Source organism: Stegodyphus dumicola, chromosome 4 (genome assembly GCF_044657685.1).
Source record: "Stegodyphus dumicola isolate Sdum_Otavi_A_Nest chromosome 4, ASM4465768v1".
Lineage (NCBI taxonomy): Eukaryota > Metazoa > Arthropoda > Arachnida > Araneae > Eresidae > Stegodyphus > Stegodyphus dumicola.
The window spans coordinates 168695845-168718218 of NC_140771.1; the positions used below are offsets into that span (position 1 = coordinate 168695845).

At 36.8% G+C, this 22374-nt stretch overlaps 1 protein-coding gene across 5 annotated transcripts in view; it reads right to left on the minus strand.

The window, feature by feature from the left end:
• The window catches only part of LOC118197130 (uncharacterized), a 135818-nt gene that overhangs the window by 69596 nt on the left and 43848 nt on the right, over window positions 1-22374 (minus strand). For all 5 annotated transcript variants that reach the window (XM_085815753.1, XM_085815752.1, XM_085815751.1 and 2 more), the window contains exons 10-16: window positions 22115-22141; window positions 20226-20273; window positions 18841-18885; window positions 17936-18070; window positions 16406-17845; window positions 2390-2443; window positions 1243-1296 (exon numbers count right to left, since the gene is read on the minus strand). In XM_085815753.1, the coding sequence (XP_085671879.1) occupies window positions 1243-1296; window positions 2390-2443; window positions 16406-17845; window positions 17936-18070; window positions 18841-18885; window positions 20226-20273; window positions 22115-22141 (1803 nt within the window). The remainder of the gene's footprint in view (window positions 1-1242; window positions 1297-2389; window positions 2444-16405; window positions 17846-17935; window positions 18071-18840; window positions 18886-20225; window positions 20274-22114; window positions 22142-22374) is intronic.

Below are 22374 nucleotides of genomic sequence, written 5' to 3' on the forward strand. Positions count from 1 at the left end.
AATATCTCACCACAAGCTATAGCGTTGATTGTTGTCCTTCCTTTCATCCAGTCATTAACAAAATCTTGTGACAGTCATAGCACACGGTGCACATCATTTTTCTTAAAGAAAGAGGTGGTAATTTTTAGTGCAAATGTTCAGTCACAATTTCGTGTAGTAAATATTGTGAAATGTTTTGAAAATGCATTGAGAAGTCGAAAATCTTGACTTGCCTATTGGTACGAAATTTTTCGTAATGAAAAATAAGAGAATTAAAAAATACAACAGCCGAAAATTAACTATTAGCGTAATGTGGTTCAATATGAACGGGACTGATTTTTTTAAACCAAAACCTTTATTACGAATGAAACAGTTGAATATGTCACCCTTCAACGTACTCCCCTCTAAAATCTGTACATTTTTTCCAACGTTTTTATGCCTTTATAATAGATTTTCAGTTGGCTATGAATACATTTCTGTACACTAACGATGATGGCTCCGTTATCCACAAACTGCAGGCCTTCCAGGATAAATTTAAGCCTGGTATTCGGCACTGCAGTTTCATTGTTATCTCTATGAACTACCAAAATACATCCTCTTTATCCTTAAACCACCGTAGAAAAGAACTGGTGATTTGTATGCGTATCACTCTTTGTTCTCGTCTGTCCACCCGCCATAGTGCATGTTTTTTCACAGTGGTTTTTACACTACCAACATTGATTGAAAGCATAGTCGCAAGTTCTTTGATAGTGATGCGCCTAATCTCACGAGTAACCGCATTCATACGATCAATATTTATGGAGGTCCACGGATGGATGAATGGACGAGAGAAAGTTTTTCACACGCTTTTCGTCCCTCAATGAAGCACTTGCATCACTCAGAGGCATAGTGCCTAGAAAAACACATTTTCCCACATCGTGCTTGAAGTCTACCATATTTCAGATGACTGGACGTTTCATCGATCGAGAATTTTGATCACAATGTGTTATTCCACACTCTAAGGCTACTATTTTTCGTTAATCATTCTCGTGACTGCCAGACTGAGCAAGTTCTTATCTGCGCGGGAGGTAAGGTTGGAATAGTGGCTATATTCACTTGAGAACATTTAACGCTGTCTCTAAGTAGTAATCTGTAACAGCAAAAATCGCTAACAAATTGTAACTTATGAAAATGGGATTCATAATTTTGGTAGTTCTCAATCTTGACACACAATGATGTTTGAGTTGTTAAATAAAAAGCATAAATAGGAAAAGGAATACTTACAGACTACCTCTAAAAGAGATGCCTTCTTGGCTACGAAGGGAAGAACTTTTAAGACTGAAACGGAAAAAAGAAAAATTATATTCAGAACGTTAAAAAAAGGGGGAAGAAGAAAATCGTCATTTAGAGATAATTCTTAATGTTAAGCAGTCTTTACATCTTTACTCTGCATTTAAAACCGCTTGCCTAATTATTCCGTATTAACTCGGTCGTCGAAAATTTGGCGACAATAAATATCACTAGTGAACTCGTGGTTCATGGTACATGACAAACTTTTTTTTTATTTATTCCACATAAACTCGCATGTGTTTGGCGGCTACTCTAGTAACCTAGTAACCCTTTTGTTATGAAAATAGTTTTATGCTACGCAGTGGCGTAGCGAAGGGGGCAAGGGATATATGATGCCCCGGGCAGAGGGACGCCAAATGGTCTCCAAACAAGATTTTTATCATATCACTGTGCTTTTTTTGGAGGAGGAAGCGCCCAAAAGATATTTTGTCCCGGGCGCCAGTTATGCTCACTACTCCACTGATGCCACGCCTCTTTCGACTCAGCATCCGGGCACCCATCCACCCGGGTATGAGGTTACTTTTATCTCTGTCAAGCGCGTTAGGTTAGTAAAAATTCAGCCTGTTATGCAATTTGGTGGAAAATACGCTTGTAAATTCGTTCTTTTCGGATTTTGTTTAAAAATCTTGCAGAAGCACGTTATTTTTGACCAGACTATAACGTGCTTTTTTGTGTAGTACCGTGCTTCAAAGCATACCCATACTGCTTCTAATTTGAAATAAACTGTATGTGTAGTCTTCATATTTTGTTTCTTTTTAATCATTTATTTCACATTTTCACTCTACAGATAAATGTCCAAGTTATGATTATCAAAATTTAAAATTGTTTCAAAGTTATTTTTTGCGTTCATTTTTAACAAAAACACACTAACAAGTTAAACCGAGGAAATTATTTATCATTTATTTTGCATTATAAAAATATTTAAAAATACAAAAATTTTGGAAAAATGTTTCTAGAATTTTTTATCTCTTGTTGCACTAATTAAAAACACATAATAATCAAAAATGGATAATTTGTGCACGGAAATTGAAAAATCGTTAGCAAGGAGTTAAAGTGAGAAAGGGCTGTGAGAAATACTTACTTTTGGCATCGCTCGGAGGGGAATCTTTGTCTAATCCTATAGCCACCAGCATTGCTACAAGATAAAATAAAGTTCTATGAATATTTTCTTTACGTAACTTATTGATGCTAAATCGTATTATAAAAATGCTCAGAAAATGGATGTCAACTACTTTAAAACATTAATGGTATTTTTTTTAACATTAACTTTTAAAGCAATATTTTTAACACAATGCGTTTCTCAAAAGAAGGTTGAGAAATATATAACTGAACTATGCGAAATAAACCAACATCAAACGTTGTTTACGAGAGATGATCGAATAACAATGAGTAATATTTTCTCAAGTTTAAATATAGGTAGAAAAAAAAAAAAAAAAAAAAAAAAAAAGGAAACTACACATCATAGTTCTTTTCTCACGTTCAGAAACACACTCTCGAAATATCTCATTCAATGTGGTAGCAATTTTATAGTATACATTTTTCATCCTTAATCTATTTAAGCAAGTAGTTAGCTATTTATGGACGATCATTTGGACTTCTTCACCCACACTGAAGCATTTGCTATTGATTTTCGAGCATTTAAGCTGTATGCACACTACTTAGGTATTGAGTAAATCCCCCTGCACAGTTAATAAACGTCACAAAAGCTTATAAGAAAAGCTTATAACTTTATAAGCATAAATTCCTTATTTAAGAAAAAAAAGGAGTATTCTTAGCTCTGAAAGAAATAGTAGTGAGTATTCTTAGCTCTGAAAGAAATAGTTGGGAGTATTCTTAGCTCTGAAAGAAATAGTAGAAGAATCTCAGAAGCATTTAAAATGAATTAATAATGTTCAAAAGACACTTACGTAAAACTCCTAATTCCGTCTTTTCAAACATAACATCAGTTTAATTTTTTAGACCGGTGACGTCAGACGATATAGTGGTTAGGGAAATCGACTGCGATACTGAAGCGGCCGGGTTCGAATCCCGCAGAAGGCGTGGATGTAAATTGTCTGTCCCCTCGTAGGAGGTAACAGTGGCCGCCTATTAGTTACCTCCATAATAAAATGATTTCCATTTCTGGCTTTAAGAATTTCGGCTTTCGCCACAGTTAAGAGGCGAAAGCCGAAAACAAAAAACTGGCTGCTTCTTGAACAGTTAAAAAAGACAGGATGATAGAAATGATAGAAGTGCTGAACGGATAGTCAGATTTATCTCGCCAATTTTATACATTTTTGGCGAATCCTTGATCCCATTTCCGAGTTTCATTATACAAAATATTAAATTCTGCTAACAATTCACCTATATGTAAGTCTAGCGTAAAATATATCACAGCGCTACCGCTCCAAAATTCATGTTTGTTAATGTCTTCTGCAACAATTTTTTCTTTTTACTGCAGAAAAGAAATCTATTCCATTGGGAGCGCTTATTAGCCTGTTTAAGTTCCTGTCAACGGACTTGACTACCTCACTATAAACTGAAACTATGTTCCCTGAACTTGTCAAAGTTAAGGTGAGAAAGATTCAAGAACTTAGCATAGCTTAAGGGGAGCAAGCAGGCTTTGGAACTATTATGTTCTGTACTAAATGGACTTCACTACGGCGTATGATTAGTAAAAAACACAGTGACTAAGCTCATGAGTCGGATTAAAATTTTTAGAGGTAGTTAGTCCTTAAAAGATTTGTGTGGCCCTTCTTATATTAACTCCTGTTTCTCCTTTCGTCTTTCTCAGTCTTGGTTCAACTGCACTGCACTTACCAAGTAAAAGCGAAACTGGAAAATTTTTGGCGTCTTCTTTTCCTTGATCCCTAAGCACCTATTTGTGGTGACCCCTCCCCTTGATACTCTGACCACATGTTTATTTTGCTTTGCGAGGTTTAGTTAATTTGTTTAACCAGTTATTTTATGTTTGGAATCTTTACTGTCACTTCTTTTTTTCCGTTTTTCAGCCAAAATGCAAATTAACTCGCACGTATATAAGTGAGGTTTAGTGTTTGTTAAGACACAGCGAGTTCCACCTCTTGAAAGTCACGCTACTAGGTTGCTGCTTTAAGAGTTCTAGTCTTCATCTTTGTGTTATACTTACTATTATTTAATGTTAGGTCGGGGAAATCGGAACAACTTTGCGATCAATTACTCCATGTAGCCTTTGGCTACCCTCGAATTCCTACTTTGAGTTCTTGCCATAAATGCTGGCGGATTTGAGAGCACCAGGTGTATCTTCTTTTCATCTATTTTAGCTGACAATAAAGGGTCATTTACATCCTTTTCAAGTCTCTGTTGTATTTTTAGACATAGGGATAAGTCGCTTTACTCTATCAAAGTTTTGGGACACAGTTTACGGTAGTGAACCTTGTAGCTTGATGGATAATTCAATTCTGCTAATGTGTGCACATGTAAGGTAACGATGACACGTGACCTTTGGGCACACAGTACGATAGTTCATACTCATACATAATTATTAATGATAGCTTTTCACTAATGCATGACAGAAAGATGCACAGAGATAAATGCAGAAACGTTTTCCGGTACTGAGGAGAAATAATTTGTAGTTAGTTTTCTACGTTGAAACTTTTGACTGAAATTCAGTTTCTTCTCAATTGTAGAATTCAAAAATAACTCCTCTGAATTAATTCAAAGCAACAAACAGTGTAGTCTTTTATTTATCTGCGATCCTGGAAAGATTCATGGGAAGGACTCAATCGAGGCAAGAAATTTCTCCGATTAACCGCAGGTGTCTATATGATAAAAAAATAATGTTTTTTGAACAAGGTACGTTAGAATAAGTGCCACGATGGAAGTAATGTTTTTAACATCTCAGGCCTTGTACCTGAATATAGCTAAGAAGCATAGTTTTGTCTTATGTACACTCACGTTTGTGAAAATTGCAACACCAAGAAGGAATCGTCATAATTGAATGCAATTTAATACACAGTTGAGTGGTAGTGGTACAAATAAATGATTAAATGTTCAAAGCAAACAAACAAGAACAAGAGATCAGAATCAGTATTTTGTGTGGCCACCACGCGCCGCAATAAGTGCTGCTACACGACGTGGCATGGAGTCAAACAAAGTTTGAATGTCTGACTGAGGAAGAGCATTCCATATCGTTTGTACGCGTACCCAAAGTTCGTCTGCAGACGCAACAGGACGAGGATCACGAGCAAGACGCCGACCAATGACATCCCACACATGTTCAATTGGCGACATATCCGGGGAACACGCAGGCCAAGGAAGAAGCTGTACCTGCTGCGCTGCAAAGAAGGATTTAACAATCCGAGCAGTATGAGGGCGGGCATTGTCCTGTTGAAATACAGCGCCTGGCAAGCTTTGAAGGAAGGGAACAGCTTAGGGCTGTAGAACTTCACGGATATACCGGTTGCTGTTCAGATTGCCCACAATTCGTAGTAATTGAGATCGTCTACGATATGCTATGGCGCCCCAGACCATAACTCCGGGTGTTCGTCCACTGTGGCGTTCGATAATGCACTCCGGAAGGTGGCGTTCACCGGCATAGGGTCTGACACGAATGCGGCCATCATGGTACCACAAATTAAAGCTGGATTCGTCAGAAAACACGACATGCTGCCAATCAGCACGCCAGTCTCTATGCTGATTGGCCCATTGTAGCCGCAGGCGGCGATGGTCGTGCGTTAGGGGGATCCTGTATAAAGGAGTCCGTGCGCGCAGTCCACACTGCAGCAGACGTCTACGAATTGATGAAGCACACAATGAAACACCTGTAGCTATTGACCACAGTGCTGCCAATTGTCTAGAGGAAGCTGTACGGTCCGTCCGCGCCATGCGGACCAGGTGTCTATCATCGCGAGCTGACGTCACATTTCGGGGTCCACTCCCGGATTTCCGAGTTGTCCGACACTCGTCCGTCCACTGCTTCCAAACGCGCTTCACTGTGCTGCTGTTACGCTGCACACGAGAGGCTACTGCACGATACGACAATCCAGCTTCACGAAGGCCGATGATTCTCCCTCGTTCAAACTCTGTAAGTTGTTCAAATCTTGCTCTCTTTCGTCGACGAGGCATAAGTACAGATTGAGTTAACGTTTACCACTAGCAGACAACCACCGATAACCATACACGCCTCGCTACAGCCGTCTATTTATTCGGATCCATCCGCCGTTCAGAGGGCGCTGCTCAGTATACGCATGCGCTACGGATTTGCAATTCTAATCATTTGCATATCATGCGCTACTTTGCATTTCCTGAAAATTTCAGCTCACTCGCGTAAATCCTTCATGGTGTTGCAATTTTCACAAACGTGAGTGTATTTATTAAAACTTTTGCAAAAAGAAATTTCTGCTTCATTTTTCAATTTTTCTTCGTATTTAAAGGTGATTTTTAATGAGAGAAAAATAAACATTTTAGATATTCAATGTGCTGATTTAAAAGAAAAGAAAAATGTACTGAATTTAGTATTTACAAGAAGAATCAGCTAAAAATTCAAACTTTAAATTAACCTTAGTTCTACAGAAATTTTGATTCGAGGATGTCGAGCAACAAGGGTCTATCTTTATTAAAAGAAAAAATATTTTGCAAATGCTACTTGTATTATTAATTTTTTAAACTTAAACTAGTTATGTGCAATAATGACTTTGATATTGTAAGCTTACATACTATCTAAATATAAATTCATTGAACTTAGAACACAAAAATAATTGATTTAGATTTACTTTTGTCAAGTTTTAAAGATGAGTCATACGTATTACCTACATAATTTATACCATTTTATAAGCAGTAATGGGTTATAACAGGAATATGGGCTTTTCTAAAATTTGATATATTGTATAAAATTGCAAAAAAGAATATAAATAATGATATATACCAGTGGTTGTCAAACCACGGTTCGCAAGCAGCATACGGCTAGTTTAGCCACTTGTTTTTACATTCCTCTTGCCCGCACATAGTTAAAACTAAAAATACTGGCAGTGCCACTTAAGTGCGGCACTGCCAGTTTTAACTATGTGCGGGCAAGAGGAATGTCGGCCAAGTTGACGTAGCGCAGGAGGAGGCAGACGCGACTAATGCACGAGTGGAACGACAGAGCTTGTCCATCAGTGTGTCTAGTGGTGAATGACTGGCATCACGAAACATCGCACTTGAGCGAAGAGAGTACCTACTCGGCGCATTAAAGTACTTAACTAACCAGCTGCAGATTATATAGGCATTTTTCGATAAAAAGCGAACTATAACTTCATTTTACTGTTATAAAATGAAACATATTTTTAGATGCCATCTATATGCTACGGCTAAGAAGGAGCAAAGAAAAACTTGAATTTAAAGCTGAATGGGCCGAAACGTTTATAAGAAACTCAAATAACTTTACGATCTCTTTTATTTGTGAAGACAAACTGGCGCATAACCACATTTGAAGAGATACTTAAAAAAAAAAAAAAAAGAAACATGCACCGATAGTGCATGTTAATACTGCAAGCAGTATAGTTAGTCAAGAGATCGCTAAGAGAGGCAAACAAAACACAGACGTTGGATACATTAGACGTTGTTTTATGTACGTCTGAAGAGCTATTCTAGGATTGAGAGCAAGTAGAAATTCTTAAAAAATTAATGAGTTACCGCTGTTTTATAAAACAGTAACAGGTAGTACAGTCAAAATGTCTTCGAATGTAACCAAACGCCAAATCGTAAATCTTAATTTAATTTCAGCTTTATCAATAGCTGTGTGATATCTAGTCTTCTTCGTTATCATTCAGTGTAACTAGATCTAGTTAAATGTTTATCTTTCCGACTTCTAAAAAAGAAGATTGATAAACAGTTTCTAATGAACTTGGGGTTCCGGGGTAGAATTTTTATTGGTTTCTCTTCCTGTCCGTTTAGAAAATATGTTCGAATAATGAGATGGTTTGGTTGCCAAGCCTTTGGACATCATATATGAAATTGTAAGGCGGCGCACCACTGTGTACAATGTGCCCAGACGCATCAACAGCACATTTCTGATTGTAAAGAGAGACCATCATGCATTAATTGCATAAGGTATAATTTAGAAGCAGGCACTGGACACAATATTGAGCATGCTAAGTAGTTCGCGTCGATGTCCGGTTTGCGAAGCAGAAATGAAAATGCAATGAAGAAACTCTTTAACTAAAATAGAGGCCCACCAGCGGCCGAGCGGTAAAGTCGCTGAACACTGGTAGTTCGGTCCGAGGTTCGAATCCCGCGAACGGGCTGGCTGCATGGGTGTTTTCATGGTTTTCCCCATGTGTAAAGTGTATACGAGCCAGTTTCCCTTAGAAAGTCCTCCACGAAGGCATCCCTTCCCTTAGGCAGATAGCCCTAGTGTGCTTTGCCATAATTAAATACACCACACCACTTTAACTAAAATAGGTTAAGATATTATTATTTTGCAATTATGACTTAGTTTTGTTCTGTGTTTTCTACTGTGTAATTCATAATTTTGTATGTATTATATATATGTATTATTATACTAATATTTATCTCAATTAAGTAATTTAATTTGTAATTTGAGATTGATTTTGCTGAGATTCTTTAGTTAATTTGTTAAACAATTCTGTTCGAATTCTATTATTCTTGATTGCATGTATTTATTTATTTGACTTTCTGTAATCATTATTTTATTGTCATTACTTAAACGGCATTGACAATGATAGTTATGACACCGATGTGAACTCATTGACTGTTTGGTAGTGTCATATCATAATGGAAAAATAAATTATTATCTATTATTATTTAAGATGATTTATGTTACATAGATGTACAATGGACTTTTAGAATTAATCGTATGTGACATGCCTGCCAAGTAACTAAAGACTATTCTGATTTTGATGTTAAAGGATAGACTTTTTCTATTCGACTTGCATGTCTAATGATAGTTATTATGTAATTTATATTGTTACTTTATGAGCCTGATAGGCTCAGAATTTCTATTTGCGAACTATATAATTGGATTTACACGTCTACATAATGATTACGATCTTGTGAATTACGAACTTTGATAGGCAAGTAATTCTTATTTGTGAACTATATAAAGTTTCGTAGTGATTTTTATTACGAACATTTTTGGATCTTTTAAAGATTTTCATGAATATTAACGGGACTATTACAGTATTTGAAAGACTAAAAGATTTAAAAGACGTATAAATGACGATTTTGACTTTTACACACACATCACACATCCGCTTTTGGACGAACTGTTTCCAGGAGGGAAATTTGCTAATCTGTTGGACCCTTAGTCATCGACGCGGTGCGCCGCTGCCCTCCTTGTCCATCGAATCTTTCTGTTTGTACCTTGCTCATTTTCCCCATGCCACTTTCTAGCGTTGACCTGCTTGTAGCTCCTGGGAGCTTCTGTGCTCTGGCCGTTGCAGTTCCCTGGTCTGTGCGGAAATGCTGGCCTGGTAAGTTGGAGGATTCCGCTGTTTCCGATGCAGTTCTTTGTGCTGAAGAGATTCTTCTTCAAACCGCCGCTTTCGTTATAGAATATGCTCTGTCGTCCAGTCGATAACCTATTTTCTCGACACTTACAATCCGCAGCGCTGATTCCTTGGCTGGTTTGTTTGTCTGTAACCCTTCGCTGTATCTCGTAGGTAATTCCTTTCTGCTTTTGTTTCTTGTAAACTTACTCCTCTTTCGTACTGACCCCAGTTTGTTCATCGTGTTTCCTTTGGGCTTCTCATGCCTGCGTCTTTTGACTTCTCTTTCCCTCACTCTGGCCTCTTTTCTTTACTTTTCCGGAATCACAATTATTAACGCCGAAGATTCATCTCTAGTCTTTGGCGCAGGTGCTTCCTTTCTGACAGGAAGTGGTTCCTGCAAAATATCCTTAAACATTTGCATATCAGCGCGACAGCAATATGTTTTCACTTGGTCCAAGTTCGCAGTAATATTCTTCACTTTATAACCTTTTAAGTAACACACCGTACCACAGATTCTTTGTATAATGAACAGCAGTTAGAATTTTGAACAGAATTTAAAGCCACTTTTTCTTGCGTGGTTCATTCTAAGAACTTTGTCCCCGGTTTCTGTATAGGCGAAATCTTTTCTTTTCCTATCATAATAGAGTTTCTGCTTTGCTTCCCGGATATCCAAATTTACTACCGCCTCATTAATCAGTTTCTGAATACCTGCTAATTTAAATTGTGCCTTCCGTTCTTTCACGAAAATCAATTTGCTCAAGGAGGTAATTATCTTTCTCCCCAAAAATAATTCTAGTAGCGCTTTTCCGGCAGTGTCATGTTTGGCTGTTCTTAGAGCAAAAACTAATTCGTTGATGCATATATTCCAGTGTCGGTAGGAAGATTTTACATAGCTACGATAATTTTAACTTTATTCCTGTTTACGTGCTTTGCAATATTCGATTGTGGCTCATAAGGAATCATCTTGGCAAATATCAAGCCCTGCATATAGCTATTTGAAAATTTAGCTAATAAACTGAGGTTCGTTGTGTGAGACAACCCAAAAAAGTGGTGCACCATATTTTACGATATATTTATCTAGAAAATAATCAGATTCAATTTTAGCTGAGTATCTTTCAAAGGGAACGATTTCTACCCACATCGAAAAATGAGCCACAATGACGAGCAAATATTTGTTTTTATAACTTTCAGTACGCAGGTATGGGTCAAACAAATCTATTCCAATTAATTCATGTGGAAAGAAATTCTTATGCTATTTAGAGACCCGGTCGGGCTATCAATTACACCGTTAACTAACTGAGTAATGGCTGGACCTGACATATTCCGTACCAACTGTTTGAATTTCCGAAAGAAAAACCGCCTCGCACACTCTCTGCGCCGTTTTCTGATATAAAGATGAGCTGCAATAGGTACATCATACAGTTCTTGCAAAATACTGGGCTGTAACTTGACTGCGATGACTGGTCTTAATTCACTACTCTCATTTGTTCTTTTAGAATAAAACAAGAGATTATCAATTATCTCATAATTTTCTGCACTGTTCCTAATGGCCACTATATTGGGATGTTCAAAATTTTCCGGATGTTTTAAATATTCATAGATATAAGTAAATTCTGTATCAATTTGCAATTCGGCAATGAGAATTTTACGAGAGTCGAACATTTCCGACGTTACGTAGAACATTTTATCTCATTGTCTTGTTCATCTAATTATATTCGTTATAAGTTATCTGTCACAACGTTGTCTTTTCTGGGCGTGTACTTAGTTATTAAGTTTTATTCTTATAGTTTTAAGGCTCATCTAACTAATCTTGGGGTAAAGATTTTTACGGAATGTAGTCGACCCAGAGGAGCATGATGAGAATACACAGTTACAAATTACCTTGTCAACATATAATCTAATATAATAACTTCTGCACCGCTAAAGTACAGCCTATGTGGTTTTGTAATTAGGCTGTGTTTGGTTGGGAGGTTTACTAAAATAGGCGACGGGCTGACCACTTTGCATCAAAACGGCGCCTACAGCATAGACTGAAGCGTCAACTGGTATTTCTGGTTTTCGTACCCTTCAGGAAATTATAATGCTGGCGTTTGTTATTAACACAGTTTTCAACTTTTCATACGCCATATTAGCATCAGCTGACCAAAAGAACCGTGCTGTTTTCTTTTTAATTTTATCAGTTGTTCGGCTATCTGTGCAACGTCTTTTACAAATGTTCGATAGTAAAAGCGCATGCTCAAAAATTAGACTAATTTTTGGTTTCTAGTTTAATTCTAGGTAGTTTTCTATGGCAATTTTCTTAGAATCTTCAGTTTGCAAGCCCCTTTGAGAAATTTTATAGCTTAGGTACCTTAGGTTTGTTTTTATAGCTTAGGTACCTTAGGTTTGTTAGGTAGCTTAGGTTTGTCGCAAATTTACATTTATTAAGAATAGTCGCATTCACTTTTAAATCTGCTTCTCTTAATAATGTAAAATCTCTATTTAAATCTTTAGTATGGTCATCGATATTTTCACTCGTTACTATTGTATTGTACAGGGAAATAAAAGTAGACGTTTCAAGGAGAGGTCTTAAACTAGTAACCATTGTTCGTTTAAAGGTCGCTGGGGCTGCATACAGGCCAAAAGGCATTCTGAGAAAGGCATTAAGTGCCTGATTTTATTATAAATGCAGATTTTGAACACCCTCGGGTTTCATAACTATTTGAAAATACCCCGAGATAAGATCTAACGTGGTCATGTATTTAGTGCATTTTATTTTCCTTATAATTTCTTTGATTATAGGGAGGGGATAAACGGAATATTTCGTTAAATTATTTAGCTTCCTATAGTCAATAGCAAATCGGCAAGCTTTAAAGTTTGTGGGAGGCAGATCATTAGTTTTTCTACAAAACGCTACCGGACTAGCATACGGACATTTGATGGAAATAATTATTTCATTTTTTAACATATCCCCTATCTGTTTTTGAATTATCTCTTCTTTATAATACCTAAACGGTTTTGCTTTGCAAGGACAGTTGTTCTTCATGTTGCACTATTTGTGTTAAACCCGGCTTATAAAAATAATCAGAAACATTTCTTACTAATTCTTCTAATATCTTCTTGTCTTCAGGTTACATATGCCCTAGTTCCAAGGCGGATGGTTACGCTGCTTCCTCGGGCTTGGCTTACATCTGTAGCTTGAGAGTTTCGTCATGAAAATTTATTTGCGCTCCGGCTCTTTTAAGGAAATCCATAAATTACTGAGATCTCGGAGATATTTTACAATAAATGATATAGTCTTTTTGGACTAGTTTTTAACATTAACGTTAAAAGTGGCTATACACGTGCAATGTTTCTCTTGTGCGGCAATAACTTTTTGTATTTTCCACACTAAATAGTCGATGTTCTTCAAACGTTTTTCAAAAATATTTTCAGAAAGAAAATTTGCTTGCGCCTCTATGTCTAACAGGACCTCTGATGTCACATTATTTAGTAAAATCTGAATGACTGGTAAGTCCAAGTTTTTATGACCACAATATTTAGTCGTAATTTAGAGAGATTTCAATACGAGCGGGTTATCTGCACTCTCCTTCCGTCAGCATCGCGCATTAATTTAACTGCTTCTCTTCCGTCCCTTGTTTTTTAATCTTGCGGCCTACTTTGGTGATCGTCAAAACTTTTGTTTTTTATCTTGAAAGTTTTTCCCGTTTTTAAATCTCTTATTTTCTGCTTTCGGCCTGCGGAACTGCCCGTTTGTTGATTTACCGTAATCCATTGCACGGGTACTTTCAACCACCCTCCGCCTTTCAGATTTAACTGCCAGCTCAAACAACTGTTCCAAAGTGCTGGGGCTTCTTGATTTAATATAATCCTGGATTTGCGGAAATAGTCGGGGCGAAATAATATGGATAATTTCGTTATCAAGACTTTCCCGTACAGTAACTTAATGACTTGAATTTTTCTTACAATAAATTCTGTCAACTTCTCAACCTTATTTTGATACTTGCTGTATAATTCAGCTTTTAACTTTAATCAGTCCTTGACAACAGAGAACGCTTTTACAAGGGCGATTTTGAATATTTCAAAACTATATCTCTCACTGCCTGTTCTCCTAGTAAAAATATACCGGTTCTGTACACCAGTTTAAAGCCTGTCGTCGTAGGGCGGTTGTAGCTATTGTTATTCTTTAAACTTCTGTGAAAGGAAACAGCAAAAAGTGTTTGTCTGGCTGTTCCAAAATATTAGAAAAAAACAAAAAACAAAAAAAAAACAATGTTCTCCCATCGAATGTTACTGTGGGTTTCATGGAGGCCAGTACTGTATCCACTAAGAAGTCAAATCTTTCCGTGATGTTTACTGGAGCCGGTGGGGTCTGCGACGTTGGTGGGGCCAGAGAGAAATTGGGCTGATCAAAGGGCCATTGGTCCAGGTGTAGTCGGGCGCCGAATGTGGGATCTAGTCTTCTTCGCCATCATCAATGTAACTAGATCTACGTATGTGACTTTTCACAAAGACTTGAAGATGAACATTACATTATTCTTCAATAAGCGACAATTTGTGCGAAGACGTTTCCAGAAGAATTTTGCAATGTTATGGAATTGGTGATCAAGATTGTCAACATGATTATAGCTAAAGCTCTATATCGTCGCCACTTTAAAGAATTTTTAGATGAACTACAAAGTGAATATGCAGATCTTCTGCTGTATTATAAGGTACATTCGATTTCTAGAGGAAATGTTTTAAAAGGTTTCGCTTCCTTAATAATAGACATTAAAGTACTTCTCCCTGACAAGTGTGTTGACTATCATGAACTAACGGATGATGAGTGAATCTAAAAGTTTGATTTCTTCATGTTTCATCTAATCTAAATAATTTTAATCGTAAACTACAGGGGAAAGAAAACGCAATTTTGTTTTTGTTGGAAATAGTAATTTCGTTCGAAAACAAATTATTCCTTTTTCTCTAGATTTCAAAAGAGAAATATTAATTCATTTCCAAGTCTTCTGAAATATCGCCAAGAAAATAATTCTGTTGTTGGCATTTACTATTTCAAACCAAAAATTTTAAAAACGAGGGAAGGTTTTTCTATAGAGGTTTCAGAAATTCAGGAATAGCATAGCGTTGTTAGTCTTTGCTAAATAAACCCCTCTTAGTGTGGACATAACAGAATTGAATTTTTCTCCCTTTAACATTTTTAAAATACAATTACTAGAGTTAAAAAAACTAAGAATTATGGAGCGCAAAATTTGAAGAACTTAATGTTAATATGTAAAAATTAAAGAAAATTAAAGGGGATCTCAGTTCTCAGCAAAAGTAATCTGTTTAAAAAGTTCTGGAGTAGGAACGTATTATAATTTTCAACACCTGGAATAGTATTCCTGACTTACGTAATCAGTTAAAAAAGCTAGCATTTGCTGTTACTTCACTCTATGGCTCTACATATTCAAGCGAATAATCCTTATTAAACATGAACCTCATCAGAAGTAAATTGATAATTAGTCTTACTGATGAGAACCTTGAATCTTGCTTGAAATTAAAAACAACAACAAACAAACCTGACTTATCCAAACTTTTCAAGGAAGTGCAAGATCATTGTTCACATTAAATGCGCGTTTGTCATATTTTCATTTCAATGTAAAAATATTTTTTAATTATTATTATTATTATGATACCTGGTTTTATTTAATATTAGTAGCTAGTTTAAACCGATTAATAAAAACATGGTTCTTGAAAATGAATTTTGCTCTCAAATGAAATTTTCAAAGGATCACTTTGAAGGACACCCCCCGACAGCCTTTCATTCAAACGACCACAACCGCCCGAAACAGCCGAGATGTTGTCTTCTTCCCTCCCGCTTAGATACGCAGTATTTGGTGCGGTTCCCCAAATGCGTTTTATCCGCTTATTGCAGATAGCTCGTCCCAAAAAGCTTCTTTGTCAGGAAGTAAAAAGGATTTCTTTTAAAATCTTCATACCCCTTTGTGTATTAATGGACAGGGAAGAGAGGAAACGGATGAGAAGCGTAATCGACGGAGACGAGCGTTTCGGTATTTTAAGCATGCAGGTTAGCGAAGGTTTCGGTTCATTGTACTACTGATCTTTGGCTCTTTCGACGAATGAACTTGCCAGGTATTGACGAAGAAGTTTTCCAGACGTAAAAAGTTCAAAACAGTTTTTTCTGTTAATTACGAAATGTTGTCAAGTGAGAAGTAAAAATAACAATCACAGAATTCAAATCCTTTAATAATGATAGTATTCGGTAATGAATTCTTAAGCGATTTCTTAACAAATAGTGTAACACAGGAAAGTAGAAAGAAAGAACTGATACTGGGAGCACTTGTAATTAAAGAGCTGTAATAATAAAAAACAAAGCTCATTTCAGCCTAATGTAACCGCAAATATCTTTTCAAAAAATGGTAGCGATGCTATATTAAAAGCGCGATATTAAAAGCGATAGTGAAGTTTTTTAAAAATAGTTAAAAAAGTTTAATATTTTTAAAAATGTTTAGATCTTTTGTATTTTAATTTAGGCCAAAGGATGGTATCGAATATCGTTCAAAATTTCCATTTAATATGGAAGTTTCGCGATATAACGGACAATATGCGCTGCCAAATTATTACAATGTTCCAGTAAGTCTGTATGGATGAATTGATTGAAAAAAACTTACCAAAAGGAGACATGCAGAAAACACTTTCGAAATTCTCCGGTAAACCCAACATGCATTGTGGGCACGTTATTTCTTGCTGCAAACAGGAGCCGTATATAGGAGCCGCAGGTGCGGAAGCGGCGTACGGAAATCTAGCTGGCGGTAGAGGAGCAGGTGCAGAAGGATACGGTAGAGGTGGGGCTGGAGGTGGAGGCGGTGGGAGGTAAAGAGGAGGTGCTATAGGTGGTGGTCCGTACAGAGGGGGAGGTGGTGGTGGTGGGGGTAGCTTATATGGAGGTAGTGGAGGAGGTGGCGGGGGTTTATACAGAGGCGGTGGTGGAGGGGGTGGCGGAGGACCATACAAAGGCGGAGGCGGTGGTGGAGGGGGTGGCGGAGGACCGTACAAAGGAGAAGGCGGTGGTGGAGGAGGTGGCGGTGGTGGAGGAGGTGGAGGGGGTGGCGGAGGCCCATATAAAGGAGGAGGTGGAGGAGGAGGCGGCGGGGGAGGAGGTTTATACAGAGGCGGAGGTGGAGGGGGTGGTTGTGGCCCATATAAAGGAGGAGGCGGTGGAGGGGGAGGCGGTGGAGGCGGTGGAGGGGGTGGCGGAGGCCCATATAAAGGAGGAGGTGGAGGAGGAGGCGGTGGGGGAAGAGGTTTATAGAGAGGCGGAGGGGGAGGGGGAGGCGGTGGAGGAGGAGGCGGAAGTTTATACAGGGGCGGTGGTGGAGGTGGAGGGGGTGGCGGAGGTGGAGGGGGTGGTGGAGGTTTATACAGAGGCGGTGGAGGAGGTGGAGGAGGCCCATATAAAGGCGGAGGTGGTGGGGGAGGAGGAGGAGGCGGCAGAGGTTTATAGAGAGGCGGAGGTGGTGGGGGAGGTGGTGGGGGAGGAGGAGGCGGAGGGGGTGGCGGTGGCGGTGGCCCATATAAAGGAGGAGGCGGTGGAGGGGGAGGCGGTGGAGGGGGAGGCGGTGGAGGAGGAGGCGGTGGAGGAGGAGGCGGTGGAGGAGGCGGCGGAAGTTTATACAGAGGCGGTGGTGGAGGGGGAGGTGGAGGGGGTGGCGGAGGGGGTGGCGGAGGGGGTGGCGGAGGTGGAGGTTTATACAGAGGCAGTGGCGGAGGTGGTGGGGGAGGAGGCGGCGGGGGTTTATACAGAGGAGGTGGCGGGGGTGGAGGTGGTGGTGGAGGCCCATATAAAGGCGGAGGTGGTGGGGGAGGAGGTGGTGGTGGTGGAGGAGGAAGACTATATACAGGAGGAGGAGGAGGAGGTGGTGGTGGTGGTGGAAGAGGCCCATATGGAGGTAGAAATGGAGGTGGTGGAAGGATGGGAGGCGGTGCACATGATATTAGTGGAGTGCCAGGAGGAAGCGGAACTAAAAATATATCCTGTGAGAGAGGAAGAGCTCCACTGGGAAGAAATGGCGGCAATTTTGCACTAAAAATCAACAATATTGTCCCAGGCGCTGAAAATATTTAATATTATATTTAGTGCATATTTAAATACATTTTTTTCATTTTGATTTAGCTGTTTGACTATGGAAGTTGATACTTACGTGCTCCTAGGAGAGGGCAGGGACAAGCAGACAGTGAAAAAAACTGAAGAGCAGACGGAGATGTGTATCCTTGAGGCAGAGGAGCGACGGTCTGTAGGACTTTTAAGAATCCATGAATACACATATTGGGTGGAGCTAGGAAGGAATCATACGAGTGTAAGTCATTAGCAGTTGATGATTCGGCACTTCTCCAATAAACATTTTGCATATGAGGAAACGTGTGAATAATTTTTTATTTTAGTGTATTTATAAAGCTGGCATAAGTTATTGCGGCAATTTATTCCATATATGCTTTCACTGAAAGTAAGGAGGAAATAAGGAAAATAATATGCTATATGGATGTTGAGAAATACATATAGTATATATATGGTAATGAAATTGAAAACTCTAAGTATGATTCAGCGCTATGTCCCTGTAACTTGTATCATATAACTTACAGCTTAAAGTAATTATAAAATTTCAATAATTAATTAATTGTACAGTAACGTAATCATTTCTGTAGATGTCATCAGTAAGCCTCATAGCAGTCTTTTCACAGCTGGAGTTGTAAACTTTATTTTTCTAATTATTGGGTCCTTAATTACTTCTTTCTTAAACTTTCTGACTTCTTAGGCTTTCAGTTTATCCGGTAAGCAAGAAATATAGAATAAATTTAGGAATATAAACTTCTCAACACTGAATATTGCGCTGGGTGTTTGGAAAATAGGCGCTTGCGTAAAATAGGCATTTCTTTTTAAAAAAAGTCTTTCTCAAAAAATTGTTCAAAGAAACTTTCATACTAATGTTACGATGACGATATATGAGTGGTACAAATAAAATTCAAACATTAACGAAAGATTTTAATAAATTGCATAAAAAAAGAAAGAATAGAAATTTAATGGTTGCTAAAAATGTACAAAACTTACCTAATACATTTATTGTCACTCTCTTTTCGTACTGTGTCTTAGAAGCTGCAAAGAAAGAATCTTTTATTTATATTTTTTACTTTAAGAAACGTTTAACACTAACCATTTCAGTGAACTTTTATTGTTAGTTGATTTCATACGTATTCAAAATTACCCTTCATATAGATCCTAACGTATGCTATAACAAATTATACGTGCAAAAAATTACCCTTCAGCTTTGTCAGTAAATTAGATGTAAAAACTTACAGATTTTGGTATATAGCAAAAGAAGGCCAAGGTTATAAGATTCCGTTTATAAGACACCAGTTATAAGGTTTTAATTTTCTAACTAGTTAATTTATATTAATATTATTTCCTATTGACTTCATTTTCTTCTACCAGAATGTACATTTGTAGCTGGCGCGGCTTTCAAATGAGGTAGAAAGAACAGACTAGTTAAAGGAAGGTTTTAGAGGGTAAATGGAGAGCGCGTTTCGCGTGCTTGAAGACCACATTGCTAAATATGAGATAACGTTGATAGTAATTCATGAAAGTAAATATGAATTCTTATGTTTAGATTTTCTTTTGCTGAGCCAAAACAGTGAAGATGGCTGAATAAGCTGCAACCAGAACCGGTAGAGGCCATCTAAATTGCGATTATAATCAGTTATCAAGTCTAGACCATCTCGTTTTCTAAAATTAAGTGGTTTCCCAGTAAATGCTATATATTATGAGCTTTTGAAATAAACTTTGCAGGAAGATTCAGAATTGAAGTTCCATATTGTTGCAAGATAAAGCCAAAATTTTCCGATTATCCTTAGAAACATTCTTAGGAGATCTGTCAATATATTTTCGAGTACATTGCTTGTCGAAATTCTCTAAGCTGTTTCTTCATTTTCAGATGAAAAGGGTGCAATGGGTTTAAATTTTGATTTTTTAATTGTCAAACAGATAAGGCTGATTTTCAAAAATACATTAGAACAATATCTTCTGTTCTGTTGACTACAGAAAACTTACCTTAATTAATTAGATGACTGAATAAAAATAAAAATAGCATAACAAAAAATAAAACTAGGTAAATAAACATATAAACATTAAGTTAGTAATGAACAATTAAAAATTAAGAAGCCATATAAAAGTAAAAAACAACAAAGAAAATTTTGCCCCAATTTAGTAAGAATACAGTAATTTTTAAACGCATAACTACAAGTAAATAATAAATGCATCACAAAACAGCTTTTAAAAATACATAAAAATATAAAATGTCTTGAACACTTTCAGAAGTTATGTTACTACACGATACAACATTAAAATGGATACTTCATAGTGCAAATGACATTTATGCAAAACTTTAAGAAACTTAACAGATCTTATGATAGTAAGAAAGTATGTTTTATGCTACTTACAGATGATTTTTACCACAGGATTTGCGGCTAAAGTAGGAACGAGAGGAGCTGTAAAATATATATACAAATTTTAGATTTAAGAATAATTATGATAAAATTTGACAACATGCTTATTCATCTGAGCATATAAATTTACTGATTACTTTTTTGCAAAGTTTTCTTTGAAAGAAGGTTCTAAAATAACCATATTAGTTAAGCAAATTCGAATAATGTTTTTTAAATTCTTGAATACGAATGATCTCCCTTTATGCAGCTTCAGCTAGGGACTAATTTTCGTCAAGATCATTTTTCGTGAATAAAAGTTTCATTACCATTTCTAGTAAAATGTGTCGTATGCACTGTATTTAGAGACAATGCGCTATTTCTACCAGAAAGTAAAATAAGTTCACTGTTAATTACAGTTTCGAAAACTAATGCTTCAGCTAGTGGCTGTTTCATTGCCTTTCAGGTAACAGTTGCTCTTATTGAAATGAATCTAAAACTGTCCGAATTCTTTCATAACAAAGGAATTCTAAATTAGACACGTAAGAAACTAGAAAACTTACAGTAAGCAAATGGCGGATAAGCAAAACAAATCAAAACAAAATTTAGAAAACAACATACTCGGAAAATAGTCTTTAAGAAAGCCCATTGCTAAAACTTCGTAAATGAAGTTACTGATGTTATAATAAATATACATATAAAACTTACATATAGAACAGTAAAATAATTCAGTTTTCCTCAACTTTATCTTTATGAAAAAGTGGAAAAGTTTTACTTTAAAACAAGAATTAAAATTTAAAAAGTCATTTTTAACAAGGTAAATAAATTCTTAGTAAATACTTATATGTAATGCATATACACGCGTTCTAGATTTTATTTACAGCTATAAATATTATTTTGTATGATTCTTCTCATAAATTGGCCAATAATTTATCCGACCTCAGTCCAAATTCCAGAGACGCCGGTTAATTGAGAATTTGAAAATTTCATAATAAAATTAACGTTAAGATAATATTGTAAAATATTAACTGTGTGAGTATTGAATAATCTAAAACTTATAATTGCAAAGCACGCATTGAGCTTTTTGACATTATATCATAAAGTATTTTCTGCAAATACATTATAAAATGGATTTGATTATTTAATGATGGCAAGGCACACGAGGGCTATCTGTCTAAAGGGAGGCCTTTCTAAGGGAAACTGGCTTCTATACATGTTTACACATGGGGAAAACCACGAAAACGCCCATGCAACCAGCCCGTTCACGGGATTGAACCTCGGACCGAACTACCAGTGTTCAGCGTCCTTACCGCTCGGCCGTTGTTGGACACATTATAATGTATTAACTTTAAGCGGCTTGGGGAAAGCGTAATTTTCAAAGGAGCGCTTTATGTTAAGTCAGTTACTAAATAGCTGTAAAAAATAATTGGTAGCGTATAATTGAAAATTGACTGCATTGAGTTTGTTGCTATAAAGGCTTAAAATATTCTCCTTAATTTGTATTACATTTTAATCTTTGAAATTTAAAGCCATATATAATTTACCAAAAAAAGGCACTTAGTAGAGCATTTCTATTTTTCATTTGTGTAATTTTACTTCCGATCACGGTTTTATTCTATTTGCAGAACATTTTGCCGAGATAAATTAAGGAAAAAAAGATCAAGTATGGAATTTAAGAAAGGTTATTTTCCGATGCATCTTTTAAAAAAACTTATTTTTATTAATTCAAAGGCAAAATACCTTCTGATAAGTGTTACCTGAAATGTTTTCAATAACAACTTTCTCCCCCTTATTACATTTTACTTGCTTCCTTTTTTTCATCAAAAAAAAAAAAAAAAAAAAAAAAAAAAAAAAAAGGTAACATTATTTACTATTAAAAATTAAAAAGAATTAAAAAAAAACCTTACCTGCCTCCAAAAGTTCCGTAATTAAACCTAAGGAAAGAAATAAGTTGAGATTACTATACTTGACAATAAAGACAAATGAGATATAAAATTAATACGAATTCTTCATGTTTTTTGTTCAGGCGTGTGGAATATAAAGCATAGAATAATACAGAAACTGAACATAAGATTTTGATTATCTATAATTTAAACTGTGTGCTTGTAGAATACTACAGAAACAAATTCTTTTCCACATCAAAGGAAGTAACACAACAAGTATATTT